Raw genomic sequence first — 21818 nt, 5'->3', positions numbered from 1 at the left:
GTGGACCTCATATTGTCCCACACTACTTCATCCGCCTGTCATGAAAACCTTCACACACAAAAACTCAGTTGCGTAGCACACAGACACTTATTAATAAAAGCGATTTGCTGGTTGCACATAAAAAAAAAAAATTCACATACATGTATGCATGCATACAAGGCGAATTTCGGATTTATTGAGCTGGCATGTCACATTTGACAGGAAGGAACTTGAGCAATCTGTACGCATGGCACACAAACCAACAATCGTGCGATGTAATAAAGAACATCTAAAATCTACCGGTAAATAAAAAAGAAAAAAGTTACAAAGCTCTGCAGTGCTTGCAGTCTTATTCTAACAAAGGCTCTGAATGGTTTGCAAAAAGGACACTTGAGCACAAGTTTTTTCAAGTAAAAGAGGAAATGAATGAGGCAAATCAGTGCAGAGCACAGGAAAGATGTACTTAAACCCTGACTGTTAGTAGAAGAGCATAGCTTAGAAAATAGATATTCGGGAAAAACTAAGTGAGATGCAGGTCACACCTCCATGCCGTGTCTTGACCAGGTTAATGTAACTAAATATTCCAAATTCTATCGTCTTAATGTTGCTTTTGACATTATGTAGATAAGAAGGCACGGAGTTGCTAGCATCACTGTATCAAGAAAAAAGTAACTTTGGTTATTTTGCTACTAACGCATTGCAGGTACATTTGCATCCAGTTGGAACAATTAAAACATCCTAAAGTTGCACTTTTTTTTTTTTTTTAAACGAAGACATGCACACAAAATAAAGTTGTTGAGTCCAGAAACAATGGGCCAGCTTGCTCAGTCGTAACAAAACGAATATTCCCTTTTAGCCCGGGAGCTCGTCGCTCCATAACAATTATTACCCGCCATTGTCTAAAATAAAACAAAAACACTTTCTACATCCCCCAACAATCAACAGACCACTCCTTTTTTCCGAGAGACACTTCTTTTGGTCAGGTGCGGCGGTTTTCAAAGTGTACGGCTCGCCACGTTACGTCAGTGGACGCACAGCGGGTTGAGAAAAAATAAAACGCCAGTTAACTTAGGCTATGTTAAAAGGAAAAGATTATGTTTTTGTTTTTTTTTGTTCCTACAATACAAGGGTAAAAATAGAAGATATAAAATAGAAAAATAAAAAGGATTTAAATGCAATGCTAACCTGTTACGGTAACTGTTCAGGCTGGCATTTATTTATACACTGGTTTAGAAACTGACGGAATGGCAGGATGTGGTGTGAAAACGCAGACCTCAGTCCCTTGTGGTTTGTGCAAAAAATGCTTTGACGTGAAATTTAGGCCTTACAGCACATTTTCAAATGGTTACTTAATTATTTCTGTCTGCGTAGCGTTCGCAGAACATTTTTAACACAAGATTCAGAAATTTCGTTTTGCCTTAAACGCAACATGAAAGTTTCATGTTAAGTGAGTCTCACCGCCCCACACTTTGAAAACCCCCCCAAAATACCAAGGCCGTATTAAAAATGTATTATAATACAAGAATGACACACACATAAACAAAACAAAATCACTTGGTTACACGTTGTAATAGTACTGGCGGACAAAAGAAGCAGCATACGATGAGAAGGCAAACCGAGACTAAACGGCAGTAACGACGTCAGCACAACAACAATACGTGTCCAACTATAACACTGAAATATTCAAAGATGGCTGAAGATGGTCGAGATAGTTCAAGCTGAAGTAGCTTAACTAAAGATTTGGGGCAGGTTCAAGAAAGAAAAAAAAAAAAAACTCGACTTGCTTCCTGAGAACTGAGAACTTCCCAAAAAGGCATGCACGGCCTGTGTTGGTGGATGTTGGGTGACATTGTAAAATAGAAAAGTGTAAAATTCTTTGAAGGTGCTGCGGCAAACCCGACGTGGCCGTTATCACATCTTGGGTGGCGGAGAGACAAAATCCGGGTTGTACGCCGGCTGGGCCAGGTAGTTTATTTGGGGCGCTGGAGCGGAGGCCTGCGGCTGCACGGGGGGCTGCATTGGGGGCTGCATTGGGGGCTGCAGAGGGTAGGACGGCTGGCCAGGGGTGAACGCAGCCTGGCTGTAAGGCATCGGGTTGGGGGGGTAGCATGGGCCGGCTGGACAGAGGAGCACACAAACGCGTGGATTAGTGTCAAGTTACACCAAGTTTCACCCACCCCCAAAAAAAAGAAGAAAAAAAAGGAGAGTAATGATGATGACATGTCAAATCGGTAAAATTACCGGATGAACAATACTGAGCTCTCCAGAAAAAAATAAATAAATAAATAAAGTTACACCAAGCATGACACTTTGAGGGGGGATTAAACAGTGTTCATTTTGACAAAAATTGTTTTATTTGGTTTTGATTATAGACTTTGGACTCAAATTAATGACACTTTTAGTCATAATTTAGCCATTTGATTGTATTTTAGTTTTAATCTAATTTTAGTCGACAAAAATAAAGAAAAAATGTGAGTCGACAAAAATAAAGAAAAAATGTGAGTCGACGAAATAAAGAGCAATTTTAGTTGACTAAATTGACAATTTAAACTTTGTTTCAATGAAAAATGTTGACCTGACAATAATATACAGTCTTAAAACTTGCGCAGTGAACAATTTCTGAGTGGTTCTTTTCTCCCGCCTGTGTTTCATTCCTTCTGATTGTATTTTGTGAATTTTTGTCACTATGTTGTTTTCGTTCTCGTCATTGCCGAAATTGTCAGTCAATTTAGTTATCGTATTAATGGCTTCTATTTTAGTTTTCGTGTTATTTTCGTCTGGGGGGGAAAATATTAGAAGACAAATATGATGATTTTTTTTTCTTCCTCCAATGTAACATGGCTAACGTTACAGGTTTTTTTTAATCCTAGAAAATAGACATTTATAATTAAAAAAAATTCTAACAAAAAGTGCAGGGAGTTCGGAAGCCAAAAGCAGATACTTGCTAGTCACTTTTTATTGTAATTCTAAAAATCCTTCATTGTAATTTTTGTCTCACATTTGAGAATAAGTCAACATGAATTAAGGCTGTGAGGTCGCAGATTTCAAGCCAGTTTACGGTCATTTTTTGTTGTTTTTCTTCTTGTCTATATTCTATGTAGGGCTGACGCTAGCAAATATTTTTTGTACTTGATTGGTTGAATAATCGCAGAAAAACATTTGCAAGATTTAGCCCTACATATTATCACATCAATTAACCAGAAAACCTATTTTGCATTATTTAATTAAAAATTGTGCATGGTGAGGTGAAGCTATTATTATTATTGTTCACCATCCTCACATTCCACACCATAATATCTATGACTGAGTGTGTGAGGCTTTAAAAGGATACTTGACTCATTGAGCCATTTTCAGCAGGAGAAAGTTAATATTTTGCCCGGAATTAATGTGATAACTCAATTATTTTAATTATTTATATCTTTAAAAACGAAACTTTCCACTTGCTGTCGACTGAAGATGACATCATCACCTGTGCTGAGGAAGCAGGTAACGACCAATCATGGCTCAGTTTGCTGACCAAACCCAAAAAACAGGTGAGTTGTGATTGGTCGTTACCTACTTCCTCAGCACAGGTGATGATGTCATCTTCAGTCGACAGCAAGTGGAAAATTTTTGAAAGATATTATAATTGTACATAAAAAAATAATGAACCTAATAATAGCATATATATATATATAAAATAAAATAAAATAAAAAATAAAATAATAACCTACGTTTTTAAAGGTGTTAATTGTACATGAAAAACAATGAAGTCATCACACTAATTCTGAACAAAATATGAACTTTTTTTTTTTTTATTGCTGAAGATGACTCAATGAGTCAAGTATCCCTTTAAAAGATTTGAGTTAGTTGATGTCGTGTGTGTGTGTACAAATCCCCACTCACTAGCTTCCTGATATGTCGGCGGTGGTCCCGGTGTGTAAGGCTGTCCCAGGTGGGGCATAGTGGGCATGGGCTGCGGCGGGTATCCCTGAGGTGGCATGGGCTGGCCTCCATATCCCGTCTGCACTGGTACGGGCTGGTAAGCGGGATAAGGGGCCCCCTGGTAGGGGGGCTGTGGTTGCCCGGGCGATGCTGTTGGTTGCTGAGGGTAATGCTGGGGGGTGCTGGTCACAACAGTGGTGTGAGTGGTGGTCGCGATGACCGCTGTGAGGCAATGACAAAAAGACTCTTTTACAAAGAGCAACGGCAAAAATATGGAGACACACTATTTCACTTTTTACACAGAAAAAAAAAAACAAAAAAACTGCGGGAATTTTGAGTTAAATACCTCAAAGTAAGAGTGGATGAAAATGTTACCGCTGCATAATAACACAAGGGGAAAACAGTTAACCCGCACGCCCCCACAAACATACAGATGATTCTTTTCTTTCTCCCCATCATGACCACTTCCCATAAATGACGTGGGATGGTCCTGAGTTCCACTCATGTGGTTGCCGTGGAGACTATGAGTCATACACACATATGCGCGCACACACACACATACACAGTAGGTGGAGCGCTGACATTCCTGCTGCACTTTAGCTTGGCAACAAACTATGTGCAGCTGACAGGAAGTCGAGGAGTGTGCGCGCACCAACCCCTGAATTGTATACGTCCACTTTTAAACTTCTAGGTACTTTTCCCATAATAATGCTTGTGGGAATTTTCACTCTGTCGTTATCAATTCAAGTTTATGTGAGGCTAATTCCAACTGAGCCAAGAAAAGCGGAAATTCCCATTTTGGGGAAAAAGAAAGAATGAGAGTCATGTGGCCGGTGGGCCAACAAACCGCACATGACTCCCGTGATTGCGCGTCTTCAAAAACTAGACAGGCCAAATATGACTCTGAGTCACTGGTGGAAAATATTACTTCACTTTGAACGGTTAGACGGTATAACGCAATCAGTTGCATGCTCTCACTTGTTCAAAACGACTCTAGAATCCAACTGACAGAAATGACTTTACTTCCTGGCATGTAAACCGCTGTTATACATTGGTTTAGTTCAAACAGAGCATGGGAAATGAGGAACAAAGGTGATTTAAGTGAAACGGCTCAGAGTATGGTGTGATTGTTTCAGAAACTGTTTTGACAACCATCTATAAAGGTTACAATGGTTCAAGACAGTATAGTTTTGAGTGTTGGTGCTTTAATGGGATATTTTCACGTATGGACTCAAATGAGCAATACACCCTGTCGCGTGTTAGATGCAGCATTACGGAATATCCTACCCACCCCGTTACGGCACAGAGTGCACCATCCTCTCATGGCTATTTCTTTAAAGATAACACAGCTCGACTTGGCACATATTGCAATAAACGTTATGAACATTGTGTTTCAAGCACAGCCAGTGAGTAGGGGTGTTAGAAAAAATCGATTCGGTAATATATCGCAATATTACGACGCGCAATTCTCTAGTCGATTCAATATGCGGCTGAATCAATTTTTAAACATCAATTTTTTTATGGGGATATTCAACAAAACTTCTTACTTAGGGTTAGGATTCACACATTAAGCATAGAAGAATGTTATATTAATAAAACATTAAGCCTTAATATTTTTATTTCAGTGCTGTTCTAACATGAAACAGACTGCAACCTGTTTGTTAAATGCAGTGGCTCAGTTCTAAGCCTGAATTTTCAGATAAATAAATACATTTTCATACAAATCTTACATGTACATGCACAAGTTTACTGATTAGTATTTTCTAAATTTGAGTTTAAAAAAAAAAAATCGCAATAATCAATTTATAGATTCGTATCGGGATTAATCGGTATCGAATCGAATCGGGACCTATGAATCGTGACACGAATCGAATCGCCAGGTACTAAGCAATTCACACCCCTACCAGTGAGTGACAATTCACACAGTAATGGATGCTGAGCGGGAGATGGCAGACTTACGTCGGGGTTTGCGGCACATCTTGTACAGGCAGCAGCAGGGACACACGCAGCAGCTGATGAGCACCACCACCATGAAGATGAAACCGCCGATCACGGAACCCAACATTGGGGAGTTACTGATATTCATGAGAGAATCATATTCACTAAAGAAAACAGAAACAAAGATACAAATATTATGATGAAGAATTAAGATTAAATATAATATATAAAGAAACTAAGGCTGGCAGTTTAACGTGTTCATCTAGATTCATTAATGACCCCTGTTTGTAATTTGAAAATAAGATTAGTGCTTCCAAACAATCCCTTTAGCAGTTGCCCTTTTCTTAGGAGCCATTCTGACTGTTTAGCACTTCTTTTTACTAGTTTAGCAAAAGTTCAACCTGTCCACACGGGACCTACATCCGCAATGCAATGTACGGTACGATGGTGGAGGTGCCGTCTCGCAACAACAAGCGCGACCATTCACTGTCAGAGATGCTACATTTCAATGAATAACATACACACTGTTAAGAGTATTTTCTTGTGAGAATACAATGATTGTCAGACTTTGTTTGGGCTATCCCGTCAATCATTTGTGATTGGTTGAATGAGGATACGGAGGCGGAACTTCCACCTTACTTCACAGAGGCGTATAACTTGTTTTCAGTTTACAATGAAGGTATTATTTGATTACTATATTAAGTGTAATCTTTGCGTGTTCAAAAATAATTGAAAAATGAGATCTGATGAAGAAGCTTCTTTTGCAAAATATTTATTTTAGGAGCTCCTAAAAGACACAAGACATGCTTACATTCAAAGGTGATGTTAAGCCTCGAGTGTGTCAATATGAAAACACACAGTCGCTTTATAGATGAAAAAAGCATACTCCTCCTCTGAGGCTGGACAAAGGGTTAGTAATTATAATAGACAGACAAGTGATTTACTGACATGTTTACTCCAGTTCCGTCCAAAGCCGGAAATATATGATTAGACAGGTACTACCATGCGACCTAGACTCCCTCAGACCCACAGTGTTATCACCATGAGAACATGACTCCCATGTGCATTCCTATCTCACCAGCTGGAAGGGAGTGAAAAGTGTTATTCATTACAATACAGTTAATATGTCCAATATATTTCACACAAACATTATCACAGTTATATGGCATCTATATACTATAAGTAAATTCATAAACAGTAAAAATATGCATAGAAAATGTTAAATGTCTTCAACAACAATGTGTTGTGCAATATGCACGTTGCCAATGATGGTTAGATGGCGTAAGAAAACAACGTTTTCACTCCATCCACTCGTCAACGCCATGCCAGACAATTTGTAGCTCAAAAACAGTTCATAAATCGAGGTAACTTTTCTACAAAAAATGTGCGCGTAGCCCAAATTGTTTATTAAAAAGGGACGTCCATTACTCGAGGTTCCAGTGTAACTGGAAACTAGAAAAATTCCCGCGGGAATTTTGAATGGGACTGCTGACTCTTGTAAATGAGCTGAACAGTTTAAAATTCAAACCACTGGAATCGCTCAAGAAATGTGGAAGTTAACCATAATCAACATCAACTAAAAGTATCTCACTGTCCCTGAAAATGTATTTAAATAAATGTAAATGAGCTGAACAGTTTAAAATTTAAATGACTGGAATCGGTCAAGAAATGTGGAAATTAACCATAATCTAAAAATATCTCACTGTCCCTTTAAGAGCGCACACACATTTTTGACTTGGAGCAGTCATGCGCCCCACATTCCATTGAGATTGTAGGAGACGCACCCCTTGAACAAAAGCCTCTTACGACTTAACGGTTCAAGATACAGATTCAAGAAATTGCTCGTTAGAACGGCAAGGGTTTGGGGAACACGAGCATGTTCTCATTTTTTTAATCGGATGAAAAATGACCAAATGAGAGCAGGTTGAAAACTTATGATTTATCAGAAATGAAGAGCGAAAGGCGCCTGAATTTAACATGGAAGAGATAGGCGAGTTGGTCCGACTTGTCCGAGCTAAAAGTGAAAATAAAGGTACTAAATGACACCTTAGCCAAATAAAAGTTAGTTTGTCTGAAAGAAGACATTCGTGACTACAAAATGTGAGAATTTGACGTCTAGTGAGAAAAGATTGTGGCCATGGTGACGACTTGAAGTGAAACTTTTGACTTTTGGCAAGAGATTTGTTGCTTCCCGGCACTCTAGCTAATTGCTAAAACAGTGTGTGTTAAAATGCTATATCACTCACTGTCTTTGAACCCGCACAGAGGGGAGAGCTTTCATTCCTTAAAAAAGATTTCGACACTGAGCTAAAGATGGGAAAAATTCCTACAAAATGAGCTAAAATTCGTATCGGTCGGATAACGTATGCGTGCGCAGCGTGTCTTGGAAAAAGGTGCTTGATGTGTGATTTTGTCTTTCCATTTCCCATTCATTCCTATGGCACTTTTTGGGGTAGTTTTTGGGGTATTGCGTCGCCATGGTAAGTGGGAATTCCTACAAAAATAATGCCGCACCGAGTCAGATCGAGCCGCATTGTTTGATACCTCATTTGTCCCGGTGCGATCTACGGTACGGGCCGCATTCTTGCGGAAAAATCGGTGGAAGATTAAAAAATAAAAAGAATATACCCATTTTTCTAGGATAGTAATATGTGCTGCTTGCTACGCTCAGCAGTCCCATAATAACTACCACGTGGAGTGGTGATGACAGTGGTACACGAGTCTCCACCATAATCTGGAATGCATTATTTCAATCTCCATGATTTGTTCTGGAGCAAAGTGTCTGATGTAAGATGGAATGGTCATCACAGAACTTTTTTTTTTTCATTTGTAGAGTAGCCACAACAATGTCCCTTTACTAGCTTGTTCATGAAAGGAAAGACGACCTGCATTGCAGTTACATTGCACATGCACACTCCATCCAGGTCGTCGCACATAGGAAACCCCGAGTTCCTGTTACATGTCTGCAAGCAACATTCAAGGACAGATGCAAAAGGAAACTGCTGCAGATTTTTCTGTCACACTAAATGTCATACACGGGTGGCATTGGGTTGAATTGTGAGGGGAAAAGGAAAACGGTATTACCATTCTTCTTGGCGATCCTCCGTGAAGCGATGAAAACTGTCACTGCAGCACTGTTTGGAAAAGCAGTTTCCACAGCAGAATCCCACAAAACATCGCTCGTACGAGTAATATTGCCCATTTAAGTCGTTGTAGGCCAGACAGTCTTTATCATCCGCTGTAACACATCACAAGCAAAAGGTATCAGTGGATGAAGAGCCTGAATGTATTGTTGTTCAAGCCACATCACAGAGAGAAAACTCCTTTAAGTGTTTATGGCCACTCCATCTTTAGTAAAAGCACATTGCCGAGAGCTCAGCATTAAATCTTGGAGATTTTTTTTTAAATAAGGTAGCTCAACCTATGAGTATAAACAAGTAAAACTGGTGGTGAAAAGTTAAGGTTAAAAATAATGTCTCGTAGTGCATCAGCAAAAATGAGGAAAAAGGGGCAAATTGTGTAAGAATAGTGTACTAGTGTGTTTCTTCTTACTGTATTGCATGCATGTTTGTTACGCAATAGCGTTCATTTGATTTGTTGTTGCTTTGTAATCGTGATCCTGGAATCAGTCGGATATGATACTACTGCTGCTTTTTAGGACTACTTTACCAACACGAAATGATGAGACAAATGCGAAGAGCCAAGAAAAAGAAAGCTGACTTTAAGAGACATTATAAGCAGTCCCGCTTAAAATACGGGGTTATCCCTTCGGGTGATTCCCACGCACTATGCCCGCTCTGTGTAAAAAGTGGCTAGTAAAAGAAAGAAAGAGAGAGAAAGAAAGCAAGACAGACAGAAAGAAAGAAAGGAAAGACTGAGCAGCTTGCTTCCATTTTCAACATCTTGTCTATGTGAAGCTGAATTTTATGCAAAGATGCCTAAGAAAAGTTAAATTACAAATTAGATTGGACACCAAGATGGGACCGGCTCGATTAGAGGAAAAACTACAAAAAACACATTCAACCTAAGGGTAAATTGGATTTTTGATCATTAGTTTTTATTTGTTTCTATGCTGGTCCTGCTTTTCGTGGAGAGAGAAAAGTTTGGGGACTGCTGGAAATAGCCACATATAGATTAAAAAAAAAATCCCTCCAGAACAGCACTAAATCCACAGCAGTGGAACAAAACCTTAAATATTTAGCTCTACAGTCTATTTCAGTTTAGTGAAAGGTTTCATTGAGGGTTTAAGTTACAGTATATATAATGTCGGGGGTGTGTGTGCACTGTGACTTATCAGTTTGGGAGGAAACGAAACTGTCGAAATAGCTATAGGTCAAATCACTCTATTCGGGAAAGAAAAAAAAAATATATATATCTCTCTCAAGGCCATAAAGAGTCATCATTTTCATTCCTAGCGATGATTGACCTAACGTCATTACGATGCTAAGTATGTTGTTGGTTTTTTTTGCATACACCCATGTCGACAAACAAAAATAGCGCAATAACTGAAACAACAACAGCAACCACGAAGATTGTCGATCACTTGATTTCCTGACTTACCCGATGCACAGGCGGTCAGAGCGGCAAATAATAAGGCCAGGAGGACGACAGCGGGCAGGCCTGACGCCATGGTTGCTTCTTGTGAATGCGGCCAGCCAGTATGGGTCGGGAACACACAACAGGAAGCGAACGCTTCAACCGGAGAGAGAAGATCGTTCTTCTTCTGTTTCCATTGGTTGTTCCTTGGAGACTGTCAAACCACTTAATGGCGCATTACCGCCACCAACTGGTATGGAGTGCAAATCTTGATTTCACTAGGAATAAGGAAGAAGAGAAATATTGTATCTCACAAATCTTATTCCCTAACCGATCTCTCTCAAGTGATTCTAATTTAATTGGATTCTTCCATATTAAATGTCACATTTAAATTAAGGAAAAATGCAACACGTAAACAGCAGTCAGCAAGTGTCATTCTTAAAGACATCTGCAGAGAGCAGCAAAACACTGAGAGTCAACACTGGGAGGAAGTATACAGAACAAAACTGCATGTAAATAAAGGTGTGTTCCTTTAGGACAGGCAGATGGGAAACTTAAATGATGGAGGGGGCCACAATTTGTCATCAGTTCTGGGAGGGGCCACATATGACCACATACTTACTATCCAGCTGTATAACAAAAATGGCATTTATTTTTTTAGACAGACAAAATACGTGCATATGTGCCAAATACGTGTTTTAAATATATATTCACATTCGTAATACATTTCTCAATTCATTTATAAAACATCCCACCTTCAGCAAAAACCACAAAGAGTTTGAACAATGAAAAAAATAGCCACACACTGTGATTGTACAAAGTTTAAAAAAAAAAACATTACTGTTACAGTATTCAGAAGTTGTTTGAAAAAAGACAGTCTTGTTATGATTTATGGGAATTGGTCTAGCAAAGATGTGTGTCTGTTAAAGGTGTAAAAATAATAATAATATGAAAATGTGTGGTTCATTTATATTTTTTAATAGAATGTCTACACTTAAATTGTTGAATAAACATATGAACCAAGTGGGAAAAAAACTGTAGACAATTTTTTTGTTGACTTGACAGGATAGAACATTTTGTCTAACAAGTATGTTTTGTGTAAATCAGGTTTAGTTTTCTTTTCATAATTTAATTTCACTCTATGAAATTCGACCATTTTCTTTGTTGAAATATGATTGACTTGGAGAAAAAAAGGGGGCGGTGACTTGATAAGCTGCGGCGACATCCGCACCTTTTTGGATGGCTTTGCGTTCCTGTAAAATTCTGTATTGACTTTTACCATGAATAAATCAAATTAATCAACATGATCAATTTAGTAAATGAATCAGGAAATCTATCGGTCCATTCCTGAGTCAAAAAACTCTTGCAAATGTTTTACATTTTGAGCAGTATCGTAACAGATAATAGTCATAACAATAATAATACATTTATCATTTTCATCAAAGAAAAAATAGCCGACAATAAACCACCTTTGCAGGAAACACAGATCTTATCTACTTGGAATGAACTATCTTCCTGGAAATTCTTGGCTGAGGAATAATAAAAAAAAATTGTGACGATGACTGCCAGTCACACGTGACGAGATCTCGCGAGACCCGTCAAGCGAGGCTAGCCCTTAAAGCGCTCTTATAAGCAGCAGCACATCCGCGTCCTTCTCGTTCGTCCTCAGTGTAGGATAACGAAGCTGTCACCTTCCCCAGTCTCGTCTTTACGAAGAACCCCACACTTTCAACTCTTCGAGTCGCCTTAGTGGACGAACTTTGTCATTTTTTCCTGCGAGATTTTTCTTGGTGAGATTGATAAATTTTCTTTAAACCCCCTTATTCTTTACCGCCGCCATCATTCCCTGTCGCTGCTTGTAGCTTCGTGGCTAATGTATGGTTGCTTAAGACGACGTCGGGTCAAACTACAAGGAGCGCGAGGGCTTTTTCACCCATTTTCTTTTATACAAATTCTCGTTAATATTAACAGTCTTGTCGATGTGTTGATTAATCAATGGGGCGAAACAAAAAAGTTTTCCCCGTGTGTTATAATCACGTAATACCTGGAAGTGATAGGAGTCGACATAGATCAAGCTGTCGAGGTATACAGTAGTCAGGACTTTATTAGCAACACATTTTTCATTAAGACAAATGTTAGTTTTGACTACTGTTTAGAAAGTAACTATTTATCATCCATGTTTGTAAATGTCCATATAGTATGATAATATGAACAATTTCCCATTTATTTGTTTCTTCTCCTTCAGAACAATCATCATGGACGTCATAGTACGCCGCTGTCCATTCCTGGCTCGCGTGCCCCAGGCCTTCATGCAGCAGCCCAGGAATTCGCTTGTGGTTTACGCCCAGCGATGCCCCATCATGATGGAGTTGGCCTCCAAACCCATGGCCCCGTCTCTGGCGCGGGCTCTCTCCTCGTCCTCTTCTCTTCACCAGAGGACAGAGAATAACACTACTGAAGGTATGAAAATGATCAACTAAGCGAGATGATTACTATTGGGTGTGATCGCATAATTACAGTTGTTTTGCCATCGCAGGCACTAAACAAGAGGTGGAGGCTAAGATGCCTGCTGGACATTCGACTGTGTCGTCTTCCGGTCAGGCTGTGGCCTCCAAATGCCCTTTCCTGGCTGCGGAAATGGGCCAGAAGAACAGCAGTGTGGTCCGTCAGGTTGGCATGGAGTTCCAAGAGGATGTTCAGGAAGTCCGCACTGTCCAGAAAGGTGAGAGTTACTTCCGGACCAACCTTGGAAGAAATCTGTAGAAGAAACATGATGATCATCATCCTACATTTTCTTCCTTCTCTTTTTCCAGAAGTGTCTCCTGATCAGCTGAAGAAGCCATCCTTGGCTAGCACCAGTGAAAGTCTCATGAAGACCCTTCTTAAGCAGCGCCCTAAGATGGTCTCCCACCTGCTGCAGGACAACTTGCCAAGCAGCCGTAAGTGTTTGCATTGCGGTTTTGTGAGGAAATTCACCGACCACTTTCATCACGTGTTACCACACGAGATCGCATTGCCGCATTCGAGCGAGTTCTCCTCTTCCCGACAGTGTCCCGCTTCCACTACGACGGCTTTTTTGAGAAGAAGATCGAAGAGAAGAAGAGCGACCACACGTACCGCGTGTTCAAGACTGTGAACCGCCTGGCCAACGAGTTCCCCATGGCCGACGACTTCACGGCCTCCCTGGAGGAGACGAGAGAAGTGTCGGTGTGGTGTAGCAACGACTACCTGGGCATGAGTCGACATCCTCGGGTAGTGCAATCAATCATGTAAGTTTGATCACGTTAACCCGTGTAGGCTCATCTTTCCTACTTAGACGCAAAGAGACAGGCTATAATTTGAAAGTTACTTGACACTCAAGTGCAATCCAGCCATTGTTAGTGTGGCCATAGTGCTAGCCGGTCTGTGTTTACATCAACAAACTGTAAAATATTTAACTGTACAGACAATTTTTAAAGTAATATTAAAATTATTATTATTATTATACAAGTGATAGCAGAATTGAACCATTTCTATTTTTGTTTTTTGGGGAGAAAAAAATGAAATAATTCGCTATTATAATGAAAATGTGTATACAAAACTTGTGTTGAGCTAAGGAACCCATTTGAAATTAGAACAATTTTACGGCACACCACCAAACCAAAATATCAACAACAACAAAAGAATCAGGATTCCTACGAATCCTTGAAGTCTTTAAAGGTATTAAATGCAAAAATCTAAAACCAAGACCTTAATTGGCGTTTAAATCTCTTACACCAATCTTTAAAAAGTCTTTAAAAATGTTAACACGTGATACGTAATATTTTATCATTTTAAGATTCTTAAATCTCAAAACAAATTAACATTCTTTTTTTTTTTTTTTCAGGAAAAATTACAAATTAACATTCTTTAAAATAAAATAAAAACAGTGAATGACTCTTGTGATAAAAGCACACAGCCACGATAGCGGAGCCAACAAAACAATGATGTGGTTTTAGTCGGGATTCTTAAGAGCAGATTTGCGTCATTTTTACTAGCAACACAGTATTGATATTGTAAAGTTGGTCTTGCTTTTAATTCAAACACAATTTAACAAGTCTTGTATTTAACTTGCCTTACGCTGTGATTTTTATCATAAATTAATCACATATAAACCACTAAGATAAATATTGTTTGTTTGTTTTTCAATGGGAATTTGAATTGCTGTCTCCAGGGAAACACTACGAAAACACGGCTCCGGGGCGGGAGGCACTCGGAACATCTCCGGGACCAGCAAGTTCCATGTGGAACTGGAACAGGAGCTGGCCGACCTTCACAAAAAGGATGCGGCGCTGCTCTTCACTTCCTGCTTTGTGGCCAATGACTCCACCCTGTTCACCCTTGCCAAGATGCTGCCAGGTGATTCTAACTAACCAGTTATTGCACACTGTAAATACTTTGGAGTTTGAAATGACTGTGTCTCAATAACTTGCCACAGGTTGTGAGATCTATTCCGACGCGGGCAACCACGCATCGATGATTCAGGGAATCCGGAACAGCGGTGCCAAGAAGTTCATTTTCCGCCACAATGACGTCGCTCATCTCAGAGAGTCGCTGCTGAAGGGAGATCCCAGCAAGCCCAAGATCGTCGCATTTGAGACTGTCCATTCTATGGATGGTCAGTTGCAGATCATGCCTTTTTTAGTGATTTAAAAAAAACTAAAACATAGTGTAACATTTGGCTCATCTTTCCCTGGCAGGTGCTGTATGTCCGCTGGAGGAGATGTGCGACGTCGCCCACGAATTTGGCGCCATTACATTCGTCGACGAGGTTCACGCTGTGGGTCTGTACGGCGCCAGGGGAGGCGGCATTGGAGACCGCGACGGTGTCATGCAGAAGATGGATATCATCTCTGGGACACTAGGTCAGTATGACATTTCAAATTAGCACATATTTTCTTCTCCTAAACCTTTAGACTGAATAAGTATCTTAAAAGGGTTTGAATATCCTGTTGTTGTATTTGAGAGGAGGCTTCGGCCGTGTCATCCAATATCCTGCCGGGCTTAAAGGATCTCTTCCCTGCCCTGCTGTTGCTAGGAGACTGGAGGCTTGAATTGCTCTCTTGTCATTGTCATTTCCATCTGTGCTCTATTCAAGACAAACACCTTTTCTGGGCTGAGAGTCCTTTCAGGGGGACTGGGAACAAAAGCATGAAGTGCAAACCTACCTGAATAAAGCCAACAATGGCTCTAAAAATAGAGAAACTACTTGAACACTGGTGGAAACTTTGCTGCTTTAAAATTAATCCGCTTAATTTTTTGTATGCTTTATTGAACAAACTGTTGCACACTAACAACAGTAAGCATGACCAAAGTGATCAAAACAGTGCAACAACAGAACAAACAAACAAAAATGCCATGTGGCTACAACACCTCACATAAAAACAAAACAAAAATATATTAATGGAATTACAATTATGAATTTCTTCTAGTAGTAGTTTAGTTATATATAGTAGTAGTTAGTAGTATAGTTTCTTCTCTTCCTCTTCCTCCACTGTTTTGAAACACAAGTTAGATCTCAACCAACCTCCCTCCAGCTTGCCATACACTAGGCCCCGCCTCTTAAAGGCACATATCCAGCACACATTATATATATATATATATATACTGTATTTTCTTTGTATTTTATGCTAGCCGTTTTTGTATGTATTCAAATATGTTTACAATGAGTTTAAAAAGTGTGTTTTCATATTTTTAAATGTATATAAAGCAAATGTGGGTGGGGGGAGTGTTTTTTAAAAAAAATATATATATTATTTTGTTCTTTTGCACATTTTCACCGCGCTGCCCATCTTCTTCCAGGCAAAGCTTTCGGCTGCGTCGGCGGCTACATCGCCAGCACCGCCGCCCTGGTGGACACGGTCCGCTCGTACGCCGCCGGCTTCATCTTCACCACCTCCCTGCCGCCGATGTTGCTGTCCGGCGCCCGGCAGTCCATCCAGGTGCTCAAGGGCGAGGAGGGTCGCACCCTCAGACGTAAGCACCAGCGCAACGTCAAGCTGCTCCGGCAGATGCTGATGGACGCCGGGCTGCCTGTGGTGCACTGCCCCAGCCACATCATCCCAGTTCGGGTAAAGCCACCGGACATGCCTGACAATGACCTTGCAAAATTTAAACTGAAACGTAATCCTTTTGTCCTACTTTTTAGGTGTCTGACGCTGAGAAGAACACGGAGATGTGTGACCTCATGATGAGTCGCCACAACATCTACGTGCAAGCCATCAACTATCCCACTGTGGCCAAAGGGGACGAGCTTCTGCGTATTGCTCCAACACCTCACCACACCCCTGAGATGATGAAATACTTTGTTGGTAAGGTGGAGCCCTGATGTAATTTGAGCCAACTTATGTTGAAATACAAAGTTTGGTAACCCCTTGTCTCTTTTTTTTTTTTTTTTCTCTCTACACAGAGAGGCTGGTGGATACATGGAAGGAGGCCGGCCTGGAGCTGAAGCCCCACTCGTCGGCCGAGTGCACCTTCTGCCAGCAGCCTCTGCACTTTGAGCTGATGAGCGAGAGAGAGAAGTCTTACTTCAACGGCCTCAGTCACCCGATCTCGGCCCGCGCATAACCAATCATCCTCAACGCCGGCTCTCGACAATTCATATATCGACACTCTTTCTCTGTCGCATAATTATCTTTGATATGTCTTCTTAAGCACATTATTTAAAATTCTGTTTAGTCATATATTATATATTCGTCAAAATAAAATACGAGATGAAACTTATGTGGTCTGAAAATTATTTTAAGCAAAGGTCTGCTTTTTTTTTATTGTATCTGGTTAAGATAAGGTTTCAAAGTTGAGGCTTTTATATCCAATCACATTTATTTGCATCAAGTACATGATGTGTGCTATATCACAGGATGATATGACTGCAATTGATTGATAGAATGGCATTTGCATGTAGAAATGATGTAAACATAAGCATGCAACTTTAAGTGTCATGGCGAATAAACTGCATGAAAGTGAAGAGGGAAGCTTGTCAACACGAAATTATTTTTCAACAAAATTCAATTTGAAGTACTTTTATCAAGATTTTTGTCCTAACATAACAAAACAAGTTCCATAAGGACAATATGGATGAGGGAGTTTGGTCATGACCTTGACTCATTAAAACACTGTGAAAAATTGAGAGAAAGGCTTTCCAACATCAACATGTGACCTCACAAATGCGTGTCTTTAAAAAAAAAAAAAAGTGAATCAGAAGTTACTTCACAAGCGAGTTAAGGCAGGTGAGTGAATACTTTGTGGAATATAGGCCACGTTACTATAAAAGATCACATTCTTCTATTGCACTTTGTCCAGACATGCCAAGCGTTCATGAGAGGTCGTGTTTAAAAAGAAAAAAGAAAAAAAAGTTTTTACAGTAGATGGGGGTTGTAACATTGCAATGTCTTGCTTAAAAATCAGTGTCTCAACACCATGTTGGACTTCAAAAGCATATATTTTTTTGTACTTTGTAGATTGTGTAAAGGCTGCCTGATGTGTTTTTAAACTAAAACAGTTGGATATAGAGCAATATATTGTTAAAAAATGGAACATGCTAAATACAGTATATTTTACTAACAAGACAAAACTGTGAATTAAAGTGACAACAAAATACCATATTTTTACAGAATAATTATAGCAATCATACAAAAGCAAGATTATTATTAATATATATTTTTTATATACAGTAGTTTTCTGTAAGAGTAAAAAAACAATAATAATGAAATACTGTATTCAACCACAGCTGCTATCAAATAATGATGATTATGAATAATCGGTTACTAATCAGGTTACTGTGGCATTAAATTCTAATATAAATATCTAATATGATTATGTATTATAAACAATTGTGCTCATTTTAAGGAGGACATCTTTCTTCCCGCTTTTCATCGGGATACATTTTAATGCAGCGAAACACGATTGCAAATGCTTGTCAGTTTCTGGTTGTACACCGAGCAATATATTGTGTATTTGACATTTGACCGAACCTACTGACCCACTGCTCTGTGCGTGAGGTGACATAATTTTTTTTTGCTATGTAACATGACCCAACCCAGATCCAGAAAATAAAACAAGGAGAGGGCCGAACAACAACAGAAGCAAGATGTATGCATGCGACACATACGCACACACACCGAAAATGAACTAGATCGAATCATTTGACTCACTTTCACACTCCTCTCAAAGATAGCCTACTTACAGTATTTACAGTATTCTGCGTTTGGATGTGTGCATGACCAATAACATTATCATAATCATATCATCCTGTTTAAAAAAAAAAAAAATTCAGGTAAGGGTAAAGCCATCATGTTGATGTGACAAAATGAAGCAATGAAAAACTCCTCAAGATATTCAGGATGTAAATTGACACGTACACACTGCCGTGGATTAAGGAGCAACACTGTACAAGTAAAGCTGGTTTGTGCTCTATTTAGGAAGCACTGTGTTTTCTTCTGACAAATTATTCTCCCTTTTGTGGACGTCAGCATGCCTGACGACTCACCACTTTTTGCAAACCTTTGTATCCTGGTTTATAAAGGTCCGGAATCTGCCAGTCGATTTTATTAGCTCTTTTAAAATCAGCAAAAGTTGGCAGAATTTTTTTTTTTGGGGGGGGGCGATTTTTTGCAGATTTTTTTTTTCTCCAGACAAAAACACATTACAACATAAGATAAATATGCTGACATTCAAACATTAGCCTTGCCCTCACAATTAAAACAAACAAAAATATCTAACTGTTGTAAAGTTAAACAAATACTAAAGGACAAAAATATTGTAAAACAGTCAATGTTATGCCTGTAATTATTAATATCTTTATTGTTTTAACCATTAAGATACCAAAAAATAAGTTTTATTTTTTTATTAACTAGCCGATTAATCGTTTATCCCCCCCCAAAAAAATAGCGGAATTGGTTGGCGATTGCCCAGTTGGCCATTCCCAACATTTTTACCTAGGCCAGCTCATGTGGTCGGTCATTTTGAGGATTCACCAGGAAGTACGGGGTGCGAGGCTTCTTCATCGCTGCTCACAGCATTGCAATCACCCAAAAAAAAGCGACCATATGCCTGCATATTACGCAAAAAATATATATCTTTGAATTCAATAGAGTGGCACTAGGAAAGTGTGCAAGGTCTGAAAACACATCTAAAACTTATCAATTATTTATATAAAAAACTTTTTTTTACATACATAATGCAGCTGGATTGTAAAAACAAGGTATCCTTTATTGAGACTTAAATTGAATTCTCTTGGAAATGACACTTGACCTTGAACCCATCTGAACGCTTGTGGTATTGGCACATACAGTAGAATAGGATTTACACTTACCAAAAACTTCATTGTGTATGTTTGATATTCTACATTAAGTATCAAGTAAAATAGAAATATTGACAAAAAACGACTTATATAAGATAAGGTGTTTACACAACTATTACCGTATACACACAAACATTGTTTTTCTTTCCTTCTGGGAAAACGGTGGCGTCTATTTGAGGGAGTTGTTTATTTCTCTGCTGGGTGATAAAGTGCTGCATCCTGGAGTGAAAATACAATCCATGCTTTTATTGTCTTTATGGCTCACGTGCACTTCACACTTGGCAATCCTTTTGTTTGGCTCGGGGGTCAATAAGTAACCACCGCTTAGGGTCACCCTAGCTGACATGGTAACAAAACTCTTCTTGGCAATAGCAGCCGTAGAAGCGAGTGTCATGTGAGTGGTGGCTCATGTGCATGAGAAAGGACTGACCCTTCGGATCAAGCTACACTTAGCAAACCGTGAGGTATTTTGATGAGAGCATGTACAGTATTAAGACACCTGGGAACTATTTAAAATTGTGGAAAATGCAAAATATGCATCCTTTACTGTCCTTGTATCCAATCAAACACACAGTCTGACATCAAGCTCATAATCTCTCATCGCGTGCAACCCTCCTTTCCTGGCTGCAAGTCTGCGGCCTCCAGGAATGTGAGCATGTGACCCTCAATTGGAAGCGTGCATGAATTACACACCATCGTTTGCTTTCTCCTCAGCCCGATAGAGCTTGTGTCATAAAGCGAATCACCGTTTATACGATGCCGTTTAAAAGCTACACACTCGCGGTTTACAAATGAGGAAATTACGCAGTGATTCCTGTTCGAAAACATTGCAAGCAATGTTGTTTAACTGCCTGTGTTGCAATGAGGAAAGGAAAATAAAAACACTCGACACACCTGTTCTTGCTGTACACAAACAAAGAAGATAATGGCAAAATCAAAAGTCCCTGCAATTAACACCTCCTCTTCAAAGTTCAAAACAATTCCATTGTCTAACTGGTCCGGCAAGCATCTTTCTCATGCCATTCTATTTTGGTTTTACAACTATGGAAATTATGCATTGACGTGTGAGTGATCGCCTGTTTCTAATCATGACCTGTCTTCCAACATTACTTAGGCATTAAAAAAATAATAATTTCACATCAAGACTCAAAATGGAAGTGAATGGTGACAACAGGCAGGTGAATATTTTCCAGCGTGTTTTTGGGGCTCACTGCACGCACAATGTGCCCAGGAGGAGGCGGGACTTCCGACTTCCGGGTTTTCACCCATCAACTTTGTTTTGCTTGTGACGTGTGGGCCGCGTCCCAGTACTTGCGCTTCCGCCTTTGTGCCCCTCAGTTGCGCGTTCCCGTCACCGGGTGCGAGGCTGCGAGTGTGTATTGTCTATCTCAGTGTCCGAAGCATTTCAGATAGCCGAGACGCCCTCCCGCCGACGACCGGGAGCGCGCGGGCTGGGGGGCGCAGGAGCCGGAAACGGCGCTGATGTGTAAAACCTGGAAGTCAGAAATCCGTGGCATCTACTCTCTTGTTTTTGTCTCACACTCAGCAGTAGTGCAGCACGTTTACATGCATTTTGAGCACTACAAATAAAGTTTTTTTTTATTTTAGCTTGACTGACTTCCTAGTTATGATTACACAAGGGGCATGGAATCCAATAATGTTGTCACAGCGGGCATTGATAATAGAATTATTTAACAATTATCTGTCCTTTTAGACGATGGGAACGAACACTCACTTAAGATGTATTTCTAATATTTTGGTTACTCATTTAGTCATCTTTTGTTTTCGTGTGAGGAAAAGCTATTTGACCATGTTTCTCTCTCTCTGATATTATGTTATCACTTTGCCGTGAGACAAAAGATGTCTGTGGTTGAGGGGTGCCAGTTGCGTAGGGCAGATGATAACTGTGTTGGTGCGTATGTCTGACGTCGTCTATGGAGAAATTGACACTTCTTGTTTCATTTGAACTGTTTCATGTAAAAAAAAAAAAAAAAAAAAACACTTAATAAAGACAGAGTACACGTAGCAGGAGTCATGAATAGTCAACAAGTTAAGATATTTGAAAGGTAAATAAACTGAATATTGCAAAATTAACGACCAATCACGATTCACCTGTTTT

At 39.7% G+C, this 21818-nt stretch overlaps 2 protein-coding genes across 2 annotated transcripts; one reads left to right on the top strand and one right to left on the bottom strand.

The window, feature by feature from the left end:
- Positions 1 to 145: 145 nt before the first annotated feature.
- Positions 146 to 10552, bottom strand: LOC144056948 (protein shisa-4-like). The gene is made up of 5 exons (XM_077574106.1): positions 10402 to 10552; positions 8926 to 9079; positions 5863 to 6005; positions 3865 to 4125; positions 146 to 2096 (listed from the first exon to the last, which is right to left on the bottom strand). Exons 1-5 carry the CDS (start codon positions 10469 to 10471, stop codon positions 1891 to 1893), a joined length of 834 nt encoding a protein of 277 aa, XP_077430232.1. The 5' UTR covers positions 10472 to 10552; the 3' UTR covers positions 146 to 1890.
- Positions 10553 to 12005: 1453 nt separating this feature from the next.
- alas1 (aminolevulinate, delta-, synthase 1) lies at positions 12006 to 17121 on the top strand. Its single transcript, XM_077574117.1, has 11 exons — positions 12006 to 12167; positions 12623 to 12837; positions 12914 to 13099; positions 13191 to 13316; positions 13427 to 13646; positions 14570 to 14754; positions 14834 to 15013; positions 15096 to 15260; positions 16198 to 16466; positions 16544 to 16706; positions 16805 to 17121. Exons 2-11 carry the CDS (start codon positions 12633 to 12635, stop codon positions 16963 to 16965), a joined length of 1860 nt encoding a protein of 619 aa, XP_077430243.1. The 5' UTR covers positions 12006 to 12167; positions 12623 to 12632; the 3' UTR covers positions 16966 to 17121.
- Positions 17122 to 21818: the final 4697 nt, after the last annotated feature.

The sequence above is a fragment of the Vanacampus margaritifer genome, chromosome 8 (genome assembly GCF_051991255.1).
Source record: "Vanacampus margaritifer isolate UIUO_Vmar chromosome 8, RoL_Vmar_1.0, whole genome shotgun sequence".
NCBI lineage: Eukaryota > Metazoa > Chordata > Actinopteri > Syngnathiformes > Syngnathidae > Vanacampus > Vanacampus margaritifer.
Note: the sequence above shows the minus strand (reverse complement) of the source record. Positions and strands in the feature narration are given on the sequence as shown.